At 38.9% G+C, this 15,861-nt stretch overlaps 2 protein-coding genes across 2 annotated transcripts in view; both read left to right on the top strand.

Annotated features, from left to right (window-relative positions):
• The first annotated feature begins 1,391 nt into the window (after nt 1–1,391).
• On the top strand, nt 1,392–11,582 carry LOC103362240 (CD97 antigen-like). The gene is made up of 13 exons (XM_008288541.1): nt 1,392–1,650; nt 2,049–2,092; nt 2,345–2,455; nt 2,551–2,704; nt 2,830–2,949; nt 3,029–3,228; nt 3,336–3,503; nt 4,396–4,590; nt 5,673–5,890; nt 6,107–6,265; nt 7,282–7,450; nt 7,633–7,734; nt 9,455–11,582. The coding sequence occupies exons 1-13, from the start codon at nt 1,392–1,394 to the stop codon at nt 9,494–9,496; spliced, it is 1,941 nt and encodes a 646-aa protein (XP_008286763.1). The 3' UTR covers nt 9,497–11,582.
• Nucleotides 11,583–11,960: 378 nt separating this feature from the next.
• Nucleotides 11,961–15,861, top strand: part of LOC103362239 (long-chain fatty acid transport protein 1-like) — a 9,744-nt gene continuing 5,843 nt past the window's right edge. Inside the window, exons 1-6 of the mRNA XM_008288540.1 lie at nt 11,961–12,891; nt 12,976–13,153; nt 13,275–13,413; nt 13,510–13,765; nt 14,843–15,013; nt 15,589–15,658. Coding sequence (XP_008286762.1) covers nt 12,984–13,153; nt 13,275–13,413; nt 13,510–13,765; nt 14,843–15,013; nt 15,589–15,658 — 806 coding nt within the window. The 5' untranslated portion in view covers nt 11,961–12,891; nt 12,976–12,983. The remainder of the gene's footprint in view (nt 12,892–12,975; nt 13,154–13,274; nt 13,414–13,509; nt 13,766–14,842; nt 15,014–15,588; nt 15,659–15,861) is intronic.

The following is a 15,861-nucleotide window of genomic DNA, read 5'->3' as shown; positions in this document are numbered from 1 at the left end:
TGGAAAAGTATTAAAAGTGAACTTATGGCCCCTCCAGTTGGTAATAAGCGGGGTCTGATGTGTTGAGTTGGAACTTCTGTGTTAAGCTCTTGTTTTTCATATTATACATGACAGCTTTTTATCAAACAAGTCAGTTATGAATTCAATATGCCTTGTCGGAATGAATAGCAGGTTAACAATACTGTAAAAAAAATGTCAAGATATTGGATGAGTACAGTGTAATTTTCATTGTGAACAAGGAAGCACATCACCATGAAAGCATGAAAAGATACAAGTGTTATCCCCAACAACAGAAGCACACACGAAAAGAAGCAGTAGCCAGACAGTAGCCATACCGACAAAGTGCTTCGCAGGTTAAAAATATGATCGACTTGATGAATTGACAAGTTTAAATATCGCTATCAACACCCTACAGTGTTGTTTTTGGTGTGAATGTAATGGAGTAATTTACATGTTAAAGATCAAAACCCTAAAAAAGTTATATAAAATGAAACTTTACCTGACGCGAATGAATATTACAGCTAAGATTCCATAGTAATCATTAATGAATGATACTAATTTTGAGCTTTAGTGGCAACCCTACAGAAAATACACAAAAATGCAACAAATCCAAGGATTCACTGTGTTTTCAAATTAATTTGTTTTGTTCAGTCGATAGAAATCCATCATACCTTCTGTCACAGTTTTACCACTTCTAACCTGCCCTTGCTCATACAAAACTGTTCTGAACAAAACTTTAAGAGATGCTCAAACATCAAGTCATACAGTTTATATAAATTATAGAAACCTTTACATTTAACGCTACAACCAGCACAGCAATAGCACAAATAGATAAGACTTAAAAATATGAACTGACTCTGTTATGCAGGTAAATTTCACTGAGATTTGCTTACAAACTACTGATACACCAGACGGTACCAAGTAAAGCTGCCGTAGCAGAACCGCCAAGAGCGCCGGTGCAGTTTATTGCTAATAAGTTTAGAAGAGGAATAGGGATTGTGTTGTTTTTTTGTTGTTGTTGTGTTTTGTTACATAAATAAATTGTATTGATGCGTAATGGGAACAGCTGCTCTGACAACAATCTTCGGGATTTTGCACCAAATAAAAGCGGTTTATTGAAATGACCTATTCCTATGTTAAAATCTGCTTGTCCTGTGATGATCGCACAAAGGTCACACACTCTTCTGCGTCATCGTGATTATATCTGACCTAAACCACAAAGCCATCTCCCGCCTCCTGCTAAGTTTTAATTGTAGCTTTTAACTATCCTGAAATGGCAAGACAACAACTCACGACACTGTTTGCCAGGAAAGCTCAGAAAAACCTCTAAGATCTTTTTGCCAGCACTGAAAAACTCACACGACCATGCTGCTACTACTTACACTGTGGAGATGTTTGTTCCCTTGTGGGCCCGGGCAATACCTTTCTATATTAAGATGTGTTTACGCCTGTGTCACCAAAGTCATCGTCCGAGCAATGATCATTTATCTTTCTGTCCTCACGCAGATATAAATGAATGCAAGATCGCGAAAGATAACAACGAAGACATCTGTGGAAAGAAAGGAACTTGTCATAATGTTCTTGGGAGTTATTGGTGCATTTGCCAAGAAGGATACACCAATTACGGCAACAAAAGGACGCCGTGCTCAGGTGAGTTTGTGCACGTGCTGTTTCCCTCCATTACCTTTGCTTGTTTCAGATAAAGTGTGCATTTCATGGCTTTATTTCCTCATAATTCTTATCTGAAAGAACTAGAGGTTCACAGCTTCATTGCATAACCTTCTAAACGCACGAATGTAATTCACACATCATAACAGCTATTGGCACCTGTTTATCTTCTAAATCTCATCATTGTAATTTTGCTTGCTACACGTTCTGTACTTTCTGCGTCGACTGATCCGTTTCCACACAGCCAGTGGTCTGTGTCTCACTATGTTGATCAGATACAAGTTGGCACTGTTGCTTTCCTGTGAAGATTTTACCACACTCTTCTCCTTTCAATGAATCTGGTGTCATAACAGTTTCATGTTGCGCTTTGTGTCACCTAGAGCTTGACTGTAACAGCTTCGGTGGCGACGATGAAGCTGCACAAGTAAGTTTAGATGCAAAACTATTTGCATAATCCTGCACCACATATAGATACAGAAAAAATATAAGTTCCAGCAGAGTATTTATCTTCAAGTTGTCTTTAATCCAGAGTCCAATTTTTTTGCTAAAGAACATTTCAGCTCTTTTTCTCTATTTCTAGTACCAGTCTGTGACCCTGCAGGGTTTAGTATACATGAACCTCGCTACAGGACGAGCTGAATAGTCTCATTATTCTCCGTGTCTCTTTTTCTCCTAGTCGCTCGCAGGCCTGGCAGACATTTTGTCCATGATGAGAAACAGCTGTTTGAGTCTGTCTAACCCAAGCTCTGCTGGTGTAGGGAAGGTTGATGGAGAGGCGCTACTGGAGGTCAGCAAAAAGCCACAAAACACGCACACATTTTAACACCAAATGCAAATGCAGGTAGTGTTCTCAATGTCCCTCCTGTCCTGCATCTTGGACAGAAACTTTTCACGGCCACTGAGGTGATGCTGTCTCCCAGACAACTGAACAGCAGCGACGGTGTGAGCGAGTTGCTCGGCACAATGGAGAACTCTATTTTGCTCATCGGTCCTCAGCTCAAAGGCAACCACACCAAGATGGAGACCACAGAGACTGGTAACAAAATTCAATCCATGAGCTCATTTTGTGATCTGAAAACAGCTCAAAAGCTCTATTTCCTGAATGACAATGAAACATTAACCATGCAAAGGAAGTTTACCATTTGTTATTTTCTTGAATAGATGTAGAGATTGCTGTTCAAAGAGGAAAGACCCGACCAACTGGACCAATCCGTCTGATCAATGAAAACGCTAGCCTCGACACCGACTGGACGACAGCAGCTGGGACAGGAACATACCCCGGTAAACTTCTTTTCTCTTCTGACAAAAAAAAGTAATTTTTTCCTCTATAATATAATCATGGTCCGAGTGTCTCTTACAGGTTTTGCTCTGGCCGCATTGTTGACCTACAAAAACCTTGAGCAATCCATGAACGAGTCTTTTGAGGATTTCAAAGAATATCAAAAAGATGGTATGGAGCCGTCCTTCCAGGTCTCCTCTAAAGTTGTATCTGTTGTGGTCTCCAACCCGTCCACTCAGAAACTGAATCACCCTGTTAAAATCACCCTCAGACATCTAGAGGTAGGCCCACGCAGTTCTTTGACAGTGGTCCAAATTTAACCGATGTGTCATTTCTTTCGATCATTTTCGAGTAACAGCCCATCTTTGTTGCATTGGTTTTGATTTAGGATGAAGCGGAGTCCCCTCGGCTGCGCTACATCTGCGCATACTGGAATGAAAAAGGAGTCTGGTCCACAGATGGTTGCTCACCAGAGTACTCTAATGCCACACACACTTCTTGTACGTGTAAACATCTGAGCAGCTTTGCTGTGCTCATGGCCCTTTACCCCATGGAGGTAAGAAACAGATAAACACACCTAAATGGAAACCAAAAAAAAATGTAATAAAATGTCTCCAACACATTAAGTCTATTAGTCTCTTATGCAAACATATTAGTGTTGCAAAACTTCACAAAAAAATTGCTTTTTGGCTTTGACTGCCAAAGAAATGAATGTTTTTCGCGGGTCAGGAGATTATTAGGTGAGGATCCAGGTGCAAACCCTGAAGGCAGGCAGACAGAGACAAAAATTTAATAAAAACCTTGTTATCAAAGGCTGACGGATAAAGAAACAAACGCAGGCTGGTAGGTCCAAGAAAAAAGCAAACTAAAAGTCTGAAGTGTGACATCTAGATAACATACTTGACTGAACAAATCTAAAAACTACCAAAACAGATGAGCAGACAGGTAATAAGGTTTATTGGGGAAGCAAGACACAGATGAAACTCATCAGGGCCATCAAACGAAGAGGGAAACAGGGACAAGGGGAGGAAGTGAAAACACAAGCAACACACGAGGAGGGGAATTCAAAATAAAACAGGAACTAAACAGGAAACAAAACCAAAACCCAAAAACCACGGCATATTGACACAGCCGCAGACTAAAGACGCACATGAAACCTGTTCTAACAAATATTAGTATTAATTTACTACATGCATTATTTAATACTAATATTCTATTAAAACACGAGAAGAAAATTTCTACCAGCCACTGAGCTTTTAAAGCGTTTCAGCTGAATACGTTGGTTTTACTGCATGTAACATTAACATTTGGGTTTGCAGCCATGTAAAAAAAAAGTCTTTGTTTCTTAAGTGTACCAATGAAAGTATGATGGATATTAAACTTCCATCTCTTGTTCTCTAGAAATCCAGAACGGTTTCCAGTTACTCACATCATGTCTTCTCTTCCAGCACACCTTTGGGCTCTTGCTGGTGACCAAGATCGGGCTGACCATCTCCCTGCTGTGTCTGATATTCTGCATCCTGACGTTCATGTTCTGCCGATCCATACAAGGGACTCGCACCACCATCCACCTGCACCTCTGCATCTGCCTCTTCTTTGCTGATCTCATCTTCCTGGCTGGCATTTCACAAACTAAACCTGAAGTACGTAAAAACAAACCGTGACTTCAGTTACACGGAATGCAGTGAATAAAAATGTAATTGGATGTTTACACTGCGTTGACCCGCTGGAGATAGCTGGACTTGAAGCTGACTGGTAGCCTTTATTTGTTAACTGCATTTGCACGCACGGCAACATCATGTGCCAGCGTAGGGAAAGGCCCATACCTCTAAATAAACCACATTTAACATGTAATTACATCACATGACACTCATCTTCTCGTGTAGATGCTACAAAGCACAGTCTTCTTCAGAGTAACATCAGAGCATTCCTGCAGTAATAAACCTCAAACCCCATCTTCCTGCCACGCTGCAGCAGAACACCCTTGTGGTTTTCCTGAGGCACAAAAAGGGGGGAAAAAAGTTTCGTTTTTCATAAATAGTACACTTGAGTATGCTCACGATGAAGCAGGAAATCACAAAATGAGAGAAGAGAAGCTTGGCATTGGATGAGGACACTCCAAAATGAAATAAAATGGTAACATCCCTTATGTCTGGAGATTCTCAATCATCTAGGTCATGGTATTCCTAGAAGCTTCAGTAGAAAGCAATTGGACCTCTCTTTTAAGGTTCTTGAAGACATTTCATCTCTCATCCAAGAGGCTTCTACAGTTCTTCTGAAAGAATCCTCTTCAAGAACCTAAAAGAGAAGTCCAGTTGCTTTCTACTTAAGCGTCTCGGAATACCCAACATTTCTTAATGAGCGGTACAGTTTGGGGAACTTGTGCTTTACTCAATTATTTCTACTTTATGCTACTTTTGAAATTAAATGCAGCAGTTACTTTTACACCAAAAGTATGTCGTGAGATTTTGGTTTTGACCTAAAGATTTGGAAAGCAGGACTTTCACATATATTGGTATTTCTACTTTTACTAGACTAAAAGGCAGTTCTACCTCTTCCTCCACTGGTCTTATTTCAAGTAGTAATCTTATCCAGATGATCAAAACTGTATATTTGTGTGACTAGTTTCAACTCAGAACCCTATTTTTTTTTTTTAACCATTTTACTGCTTTAAATGCAATGACAGAGCACTCATTCATCTTTAATCTGTTCTTTCTCCATACAGGCCGGATGCAGGTTTGTTGCAGCGATGCTTCACTTCTTCTTCTTGGGCGTTTTCACCTGGATGCTGTTAGAAGGGGTGCAGCTGTACCGCATGGTTGTCCTAGTGTTCAACGCCACCATCCGGCCTCTCTACCTGTATATCACGGGTTACGGGGCACCTCTTGTTATCGTCACTCTGTCTGGCATCATTAGACCAACGAGATACGGCACTAACGAGTAGTAAGTGTGTGACTAAAGGGGGAACTATGCGGAAACTGCTTGTTTGTTGTGTTAAAGAGCGCAAATGAGAGACACAAGTGCGCGTTTCTGTGCGTATGTGAGTGCACACTTGCTTGCATCATAGTGGGAGTGGATTAGACACACTTGCCGTTATCTATCTCCATGGCGTAATGGACACTCTGTCATGAACATGTGTTTCCTTCCTCCCATCTGCAGCTGCTGGCTATCCCTGAAAGACGGCCTCATCTGGAGCTTCTACGGCCCCGTGTGCTTCATCATTTTCCTGAATGTCTTTTTCTTCATCGTCACTGTCTGGAAACTCGCCCAGAAGTTCACCAGCCTCAACCCAGACCTCTCCAAACTGCACAAAATCAAGTCAGTCTGTGTTTATTTGAATGTGTGTGAAACTGTGTGGATTTTTGCTGCTGTTGTAATGTCTTTAGCAACGTTACTTTCTCCGCTGCGCAACCAGACGCCAAGATAAAACATATATAGATTCAGTAGGGCAGCATTGAGAAATGCTTTGATGGAAAGAATGTGGGAGTTTTGTGAACGGAAAAATGTAGGGAATGTTTTCATAATATGCACTTTGCTCTCTGATGGGCTGCTACTTGAGGGGCTTTACCCCCCCAAACCCTGTCTATCTGCAAGTTTGGTCTTTGATTTTTATTTTACTTCTCTCTGTTTAAAAATGTGCAGCTGCAAAACACATCTGAGCCAAAATGAAAAAGCATCTCTCTTTGGATGCGCTGACTCATCAATCAGTGACGTGTAATTTAGTCCAAGGAATTGCGAAACTTAAAACTTGTTGTGCAAAAAAAAAAAAAAAAAAAAAAAGCAAGCAAGAAAGGAGTTTATTCAGTCGAGGAAAAACTCAGAAAGCTTTAAATTATAATTCAAATGTTTGTGTGGTTTTTTGTCAGTGGAAAAACGTGTACCCTATCCACATTTCGGGTCTTCTTGTTTGATTAATGACTCATGGGCAAGTTGGTGAAAGAAGCCCTCGCTGATTCTGAGGGATTGAAATCAAAACCTGATCTTCTTTTTCACTGGAAAAATAAGGACACATCAGTGACTCGTACAAAGGGCCCATGCAGAGGGTTTTTGGCAGAGACAGTTATTGAAATACTGGGCCTCCTTTATGCTAATCTTTTATATTCATCAGTTGCCTTTGGCTTGTCTTCCCCCACAAGCTTTCATTTGACCGTAAACTGATAAAGAAATGTCTGTTTTGTGACGTTTTTCAGTCATCACAACCTATTTTCTTTCCTTTCACTCTTGAGGGGTTTTCCAGATAGCGCAGTGGTAACTGAGTCATCCATGGATAATCTCTCTGTGTGTGTTTCTCTTTCACTGACCTTTACGTCCCATCCTCCTTTTTCATTCTACAGAGCGTTCACAGTGACAGCTATAGCCCAGATGTGCATCCTGGGTCTGATGTGGGTGTTTGGGGCCTTCTTGTTTCAAGAGGGACCAGCAGCAGTGGCATACATCTTCACGATCCTCAACAGCCTACAGGGTGCACTGGTCTTCATCATGCACTGCCTGCTGTCTAAACAGGTAGGATATGTTAGTCTTGTGTAAGTGTGAAGCTCGGCGTGGACATTAACACAATAGATTAAAAGAAAGAAAGAAAAAAATCAACCGAAAGGGAAAATGTGACGGCAAAGGTCTTAGATTGCACCACTGTCAGAGTTGGCAGCTGCGGATTTTATTTCCTGATGTTCTGATGCCCTCTGCAGGTGAGAGACGAGTACGCCCATTTCCTCTCTTGTATCTGCACGCCACAGAAAAAGAGATACTCGGACTTCAGCACCACCAATCCCTCCAGCAGTCAGTCGCAGGTAAGCACGAAGCGATATTACCCATCAACATTTTCACCGTCTGTGTCACAAGCACACAGTGGTGAGAAGTAACTGAGAACACTGACTCAACCACAACACTTGTGTACAATTTTGGAATGTACTTTTTATTCCGCTACATTTATTTGACATCTGTAGTGACTGGTTGCTGTGCAGATTATAATTTTTAATCAAGAATCTGTGTTTTGCTGACAAAAGATCAACAGTGTATGAAGTATTATATATGAGCTTATTCTTGAGCAGTTGCATCATTAAAATACTGCTTAACCCGATTCAGGACTTTCATGTTGCCATACGTAGAAGGTCTTTTGGGGACCCTAAGAAAGAATATGTGCAAAATATTTGTTGGTGTTCATTATAGACGTTTATATTATGTTAAATACATTTTCTGATAAGTTGATGTATTTTTGGTTCCAAATGCATGACAAATGTCCCTCTTTATATATATAAATATATAAATTCTTCAAAAAATAAAAAAAACAATACCTGTCACCAAAACCAAAGTGGCCTGGGGTCCCAAAGACCACAAAAGTCCTGAGTAGTTTTAAATATTAATGCACCAAAAGCTTCATTCCAGTACAGCTATTGAAGAAATATTCTTTTCTTAAATAAAAATAATATACAGTGACTATAAATACTATTCTCTCCTTTTATTTGGCTTTTAGGGCAAGGATTGACAAAAAAAAAGACTTTTTCATGTCAAACTGAAAACTAAATTCTGCAAAAGTAATAATAAAATAAAATATCAATAAATAAAAAATAAATAAATAAAAATGTCAATTAGTTAAAAATCTGAAATGTAAAATAAGTGATTGCACAATTCACCCTGTTGAAAGTGACTCACATAATTAAACACAGGTGCACCCAGTTGTTGCTAGAAGACACACAATTAGTAGAATGGAGATCATTTGAGTGAAGTGAATGTGTCCCAAGTGACCAGTATAAAGACACCTGAACCAGGAAGGTCCAGTCACTGGTGAATCAGTGCTCCTGGCTATAACTACAGCACGACGGCCAAAGAGCACATCAAGCAACTCCATGGAAAGGTTATTTAAACGCATACGTCAGGGGACGGATAAAAGAAAATGTCTAAGTCACTGAATATCCTTTTGAGTACAGTTAACTCTATAATGAAGAAATGTAAGGAATATGACATCACAGACACACCATTCCCACTGGGCAGCATGGGGGTGGCAGCATCATGATGTGGGGATGCTTTTTGGCAGCAGGCCCTGGAGGGCTTGAAAAGCCAATTTAATGCAGCAAAGCATACAGAAATCTTGGTGCACTCTGCAAATAAGCTGTAAGACTACCTGTAAGATTTATTTTCTAGCAAGACATACAACATAGACTACAGCCAGAACTATACAGAAATGATTTAAAGACAACAAGATAAATGTTCCAGAGCTCAAACCTAAGTCCAATTGCCATGAATCCATTTGTTTAGTGTTTTTCAATTTAACACTGCACAGCATTTTATAAAAATATCATTTTTTATTTTTATGTAAAATCTGAAGTACTGTGTCTAATAACAGCTGTCAAATAAAGGAGTAAAAAGTATAGTACTCCCTGTGATTTGTTGTGGACTAGAAGTATAAAGCAACCAATATACCAGACTTTTAATTCTAATTTTGTATTTTTTAATTGCTATTTTGGTTGAATAATTGCTCTGTTTCTGACGATGTGGTTTGTCTTTCTGTAGGGTTCTCGAAGTGGGCAGCACACCGGAGAATCACAAATTTGAGGAGCTGTTGTTTTTAATTCTCCCCCAAAGACAGACTATCACACCTTTAGCCTATCTGGGCCCTCATTTTAAAGGTTTGAATCACTTCAAGTAAAAATTCAGCCATTTATTTCTTCACCTTTACGTCAGTTTAAACTCCACTGAAAGCAGTGACTCTGTACCTGGGGATGGCAGAATACATTCTTTGATTTGTGAGTTAGGAAAGAAGTAAAAATGGATTTCTGATACACAAGGTTTTATTAGTGTGTCGGAGTTTTCACAAAGGTTTTCATGTCAAAATGAAACATCACTGTTTGGTACTGTGGATCTGCAAGCAGGTATTACTTGTTTTTATGAAGTTCACCCACCACATCAGTAGTTTACCGCTGCAGATGTAATTATCCGCCCTGTGGTTGAAGTTCAGTCCTTTCAGCACCTAATATAAATAGTGGGACCAAATTCTTTTACAACTTTAAAGCCATAAACCTAAATCCATGAAACTGAATCACACCATCAGCCAATCAGTTGTATTAAGGGTCATAAGGTCTGGCATTTACCTCATTTATTTAGTTATTTTCCTTACTGATCGTGTTCTGCAGCACTCTCTGTAGATGGAGTTGTATCGATAAAGACTGATTTTTATTTGTGTTACTTATGTGGCAGCAGGCAAGAAGAAGCCAACTGTTAAAAGTGTTTATTCACAGGCTGAAGAAGTGAAGCCCATCGGTTCATCGATGAACATATCACAATCGTAAAATAAGCTGTATTCCCTTCAAAGTGATTCAAAGTGAGACTAATATAGATATATTTATTTTAAAGTGCAGACGGCGAAGCCGAAATTATGTCGGCTGCAAGAAAATATGAGTAGCACAAGAAAACAGTTTGCACTCTATTTTATATAAATGTTTAATGTAAAAATAAGGATGGGCGTGCTTTTTTTTGTTTATGGGATCTTCTCAGATAACTTTTTTTTTTCATGTACTGTATTCAACAGTATGTTGTGATGGGAAAGAAACAACTGACTGATGATACAAATTACCCATGAAGTGCCTCTGAGTTTGCTCATGTTCCCATGCGGGCTCCTGCGAAGATCTTATATCTGTTGTTACTTTCATTCCTAAACAAAATAAGTGATTTTAAATCACTTGTGGCTATTTTGAAAAGAATCTATCTCAGTTTACAATTGAGCTGTGCCCTTTATCCACAGGTGTATGTGAATTTTATATTTTGATTTTTTTTTTTTGGTTGTTCTTGAAATTGTAAACCAAGTAAACAAATCCGTCTGGGCAATTTACAAAAACAGACCCACCCTTTTGATAAGCCTGCAGCTTCCTGCAATCAAACTGTGTTTAAGGAATACATTTCCATTTTGTTATGTTCTTATTATAGCTGTTAGCTTGTGCCTGCACACATTGTTAGTTACTGTAAAGGTTGAAGTCACAATCCCTTAAATGAGAACTTCAGCAGTAATGGGAGTTGTACAGACCTGAGTTTATTTTATTGCACTTTTCCATTGTAAAAAAAACAAAAAAACAAAAAAAAAGGATCCGGCACACCTTCACTCGCACAGTGCATGTAATAATCGAGAAGACTTGAGAACCAGCCTCGCTTACTGAACCTGAACAGTTGTGAAAATATATTTTTATATTTTCAGTTTTTATAGAAACTTTTAGAACATGTTGTCTTTAGAGAAAGTGGGAGCAAATCTTTGGATTTATTTTCTGATTTTTTGATATGAAAATTTTCCTTGATTGACCGTTTCTTTAGATTTAAATTACGTCTCCCTTTCTGTTCTACAAACCCAATTAAAACCACCGAAGTGCTGGTTTTAACAGCTAAACTGTTCTTCGGTTCATAAGTGTCACTGCAGTTTTTTTTGTTGTTGTTTTTTTTTTAAAAAAAAAAAGACCATCGAAGCCTTTTATTCATGCATTGCAAAATGTATTTTTTATGTGAAAAAGCTACGTGCATTATGCAGCTTTTGGTGAATGTAAGAATTGTTGTTGTTAGAATATACTATATGAACTTATTTTTTTACTTTCGGTACTGTTTTCCTTAAAGAATATGCACCACAAAATGTATTAAAGCTTCTACTTCATCAGAAAAATGCTTAAAATGTGTGGTTTATTAGTGTTAGTCCTTATCAGATAGATGCATACTGTGGATGCTTTAGTCAGATGGATATGACAGATGGGACTTTTTAAAGTTACAGTTAGCAAACTTATTGTATTTCATTCTTGACTAACAGTTACAAGTCTGCATGAGTCACACTTAGTCTGCATTCAGGAAAACAATCAAACCGTGTCAAAGATTGTCCGTTGTGTAACTTCTCAAGGATGTACGTGATGGAAGACCTGCTCCTCAGTGCCACGAGGAGTGTCACAAAATTAATTGTATTTCTATGGAAAGTAAGTGAAAAAGAAGCCAAAACCTTCGCATAATAGCAGCTGCACAAGTAACAGCAGGCATGATAAATGTAGCGTAACTAGAAAGACACAAAGTGAAACAGAAACCCAAAAAAGCTCTGAAATATTTGTAGTTCTTTTCATGTTTTCAGTTTTATAGAAATTGATTTAAATGGGAGCAAACTTCTGGATTTCAAATCAATCTTTCTACGTGACAGGTTTTGCTTTTGTGGTGTGTTTTGAATTTTCTCTGAACTGTTGTAGCGACAAAAAACTTTAACTGTGCAAAACTGAGCAGGTTTGCATGTTACTGCTTATGAGTTTTCTCTTGTATGGAGAAAAGCATACCCAGTTTTCTTTTAAAATAGTTCAAATTTTAAAGTCTGCATTCGTTTGACAGCTATTTTTCAGGTTAAACTTTAAATGCACAAAACATGCAAAAAGAAAATAACACACAACTGCTTCAAAATAGCAGATTAACCCGACTCTGGCTTTAAATCTTGGATGTGAAGTGATAATTATCCCGTGACAGGTGCCCTTCTGCTGTGCTTTTTACTTTTTAAAGGCTGCAATCTAAAGATGAGAACCTACTTGTTGTTCTAAATGTGGTTCTTTTACATGTAATGGAATATTTTCTCGTTGTACTTCGACTAGACTTAAAGGAATTCACCTACTAATGTGGCATTCTGAATGTTTCCCTTCAAACGAACAATTACTTTAATACTTTCGGCATGAAATCAGACGTTTATCATGTCGTAAATCAGACTCTACATGACGTTTTTGCCTCCTGGGGGGGAGTGAATCACCCTCGGTGTGGTGACGCAGGAGCTATGAGTCGCAACCTGCACCGCTCTCTGACTATGTGCTGCCTCCTATCAGGCATTTCGCCTCTGTCGGCCACTCTGTAAACACTGGACCGCCCTGCAGAGCTGCTGAATGAGCTCTTCAGAGACCGTTCCTGCTGTCAACTCTCTGTATTCTTGTTGGAGAACACTTAAAATACCTGCACAGGTAAGCCTCCTCTCACCAAGTTCTAATTCTGTGCATTTTGATTGATTCTTTGTGAGTGTAAAGTCACCGCTTTGGTCCCCACAGATAACATCATGCCTCTGACTAGCGGTGTCACACTGAGCCTCGTTGTTTTGGGGGCCGTGCTGCTGCTGTCCCTCTCATGGCTCCATATCCTGTTGGTGGGATTCGGGCTGGGCATTTTCTCGATGGGATCCTGGAAGTACATTCATGTAGCTGCGTGCACCGTCAAGAGAGACTTAATGTATGCAAGTAGTTTTCATGGAACTTGATATCTCTTGTTTGACAGATACTCATCTTCCATGCTGAGTACTCCATTCTTGTGTTCAACTGTCCCTCATTCCTCACCTTTCTACTCCCTTTAGGTGCTTGGTTGTTATACTAAAAGTTAGGTTATCCATGTACCGTAATCTGCGAAATAGAAGCACCATCCCTTCCCTGTTTGCTCAGATGGTGACCCTGCACCCAGACAAACCTGCCTTAATCTACGAGGCCACAGGAGAGGTGGGTACTCATCAAAACAATGCAGATAAACAGTACTGGCACCTTCACTGTGATAGAAATCAAACTTACAGCATTTATATCTTCATGCTTCTCCAGGTTTGGAGTTTCAGGGAGCTGCAGGAGCGATGCCATGCTGTGGCACACTGGGCTCTGGCGCAGGGCTGGACGGAGGGCGATGTGGTGGCACTGTACCTGGAGAGCCAGCCGTTATCGGTGGCTCTGTGGCTGGGCCTGGCTACGGTGGGTGTAGAGGCTGCATTCCTCAACCACAACCTTCGTCTGCACTCGCTGCTGCACTGTGTCAATGTGTCTGGAGCTCGAGCTGTGGTGTTCGGAGCAGAGATGACTGAAGGTGGGAAGCAATCGTACGCTGTAAATAACTAAATCATCTGTGAAAAAAAACAATGAAAATCTGGCAGCAAGTGTGCCAGTAAAAATACTGTAATGTTCAAAGACTGTAAAAATAGTGAGAATAATGGCAAATGATCTGAAAACAGTGATATTTTTGAATGATTTAAATATATAAAAAAGCATAATGTTTTGGTAACACTGTAAAAATTACGATTTTTAAAAGCACAGATTTTTCATTTTGACATTATTTACAATTTTGGCCTGTTTTTTGTTCAATTGACATGTAAATAGATACTTGTTTCTGTATTTTTGCAAGATATTATGTGTAATTTCGCAGAAGGGGAAAATCTATGAAATAGCAGAAAAATACCAATTTTCAATCTTAAATTTTTTTTTTTCTAATAACAGCAAGTATCTGTAAAATAATATTATTTTTTCTTGACTTAAATACAGGTACAAAGTGTAATTTTACAGTGTATGGGAGTCAATTACCATTTATAAAAAATACAGTGGAAATTATTTACAGTTTTTTTTATGGTGAAACATAAATTAAAACTTTTGCCTGTGGATTTACTAGTTTACTAATTTCACTTCAACCTTTTATTCTTTAATGTATTTCATTTTTCTTTCAAGTAATGTCAGATTTTTGTAAAACAACAAGATATTTCTGATTTAAATCTTGTAATAAGTGCAATTTTACAGTCAAAGAAGTAAAAGAACAAATTATCATTTATAAAAACACAGATTTTTGATGTGAATATTATTTTCATCTTTTTCATGGTGACACATGTAAATTAAAATCTGTAAACTAACAGTAAATTGTTTTTAAAAATTACAGTTAAAAACACACACATATATATATATATATTTACAGTGAAGATGAAAGTTTAAAAATAGAGATAGTGGACATATTTGCTGATTGATGGTATTTGCTGACAGCAGTTTAGTAGGATGGATACAGTCCAACACAAAACCTAACAAGCCGTTAAGTGGATTTTTTACTGATTAGTTAAAAAAACAACCTGTGCTGATTTGCCTGCTCTACATTTCAAACACTTGGTTTTTGGTTATGTTCCAGCGGTGTCAGAAGTGATCGACCTGTTGCAGCCCGACATGGTTTTGTTCAGGACTGGTGATCAGCAGCAGGATGAGAAGAAACTCTGCAGCCTCCAAGTTCAGAACTTGGACACTTTGCTGGCTGGTTTCCCCAAACACCCACCACGGTACAAACTGGAAAAAGAATTTAACGGTGAGGCTTTGCAGTGTTTATGCATTGGATTACTGGAATGATTCTGTTGCCATATCAGGCTCTTGTATTACACAGAACAAACTTCTTATCTTTCGCAAGTCTTTGCCTGCCAGAGTAAACTGCTGGCTGCCAGATTTAACTCTCTCGGGTCGTTTTTTTTATGAGATTCGACCTACTTGACAACACATGCACGAACACACACTGCTGTCAAACAAATCACCAGCTCACTTCAGCAGAGTAGTCACATAAAATTACATGCACTGTAAACAATGTTTGGATTTTTCTGATGAGATACATTAAAATTTTACTCTACACACAACATTTGAGTTATTAGGTGATAAATTCTGCGTTTGTTTTATCAATGTGCTTTTCTGTATTTATTATCACTCGGCATTCTTAAGGTGATGCTCTTCAAGTCTTTGCTTGCTCGGCCTGTCAGACGTAGGAAATGGAAGGAGAGACAGAAACATGTCAGGGATTGATGGGGGTGTCCGGGTGCATACCACACATGTCAAAGCACAAAAGGGTTTTTTGAACATCCTCCTAAGAAATGTCTCCCCTCTCTCTCCATGCAGACAGACTTTTCTACATCTACACGTCTGGTACGACAGGAATGCCAAAGGCAGCTATAGTGGTGCACAGTCGGTGAGTTCTGAACTGGTGGTGCAATTTAAGCAGGGAATGAATAAATATGATGCTCACATTAACAACATTTAGATGCTGACAGACACAAATGATTTAGCAATTAGATCAACTCAGTTTGCTTATACTCTGAGTCCAGAAAAATGTAGCAACATTGAAAAGATCTCTAAGACTTAAAAATCACCTAATTGCACTTGTGTTTAATT

This window comes from Stegastes partitus, unplaced genomic scaffold (genome assembly GCF_000690725.1).
Source record: "Stegastes partitus isolate 25-593 unplaced genomic scaffold, Stegastes_partitus-1.0.2 Scaffold563, whole genome shotgun sequence".
Lineage (NCBI taxonomy): Eukaryota > Metazoa > Chordata > Actinopteri > Pomacentridae > Stegastes > Stegastes partitus.
The sequence above is the reverse complement of the archived record's forward strand: the minus strand, read 5'-3'. Positions and strand labels throughout refer to the sequence as shown.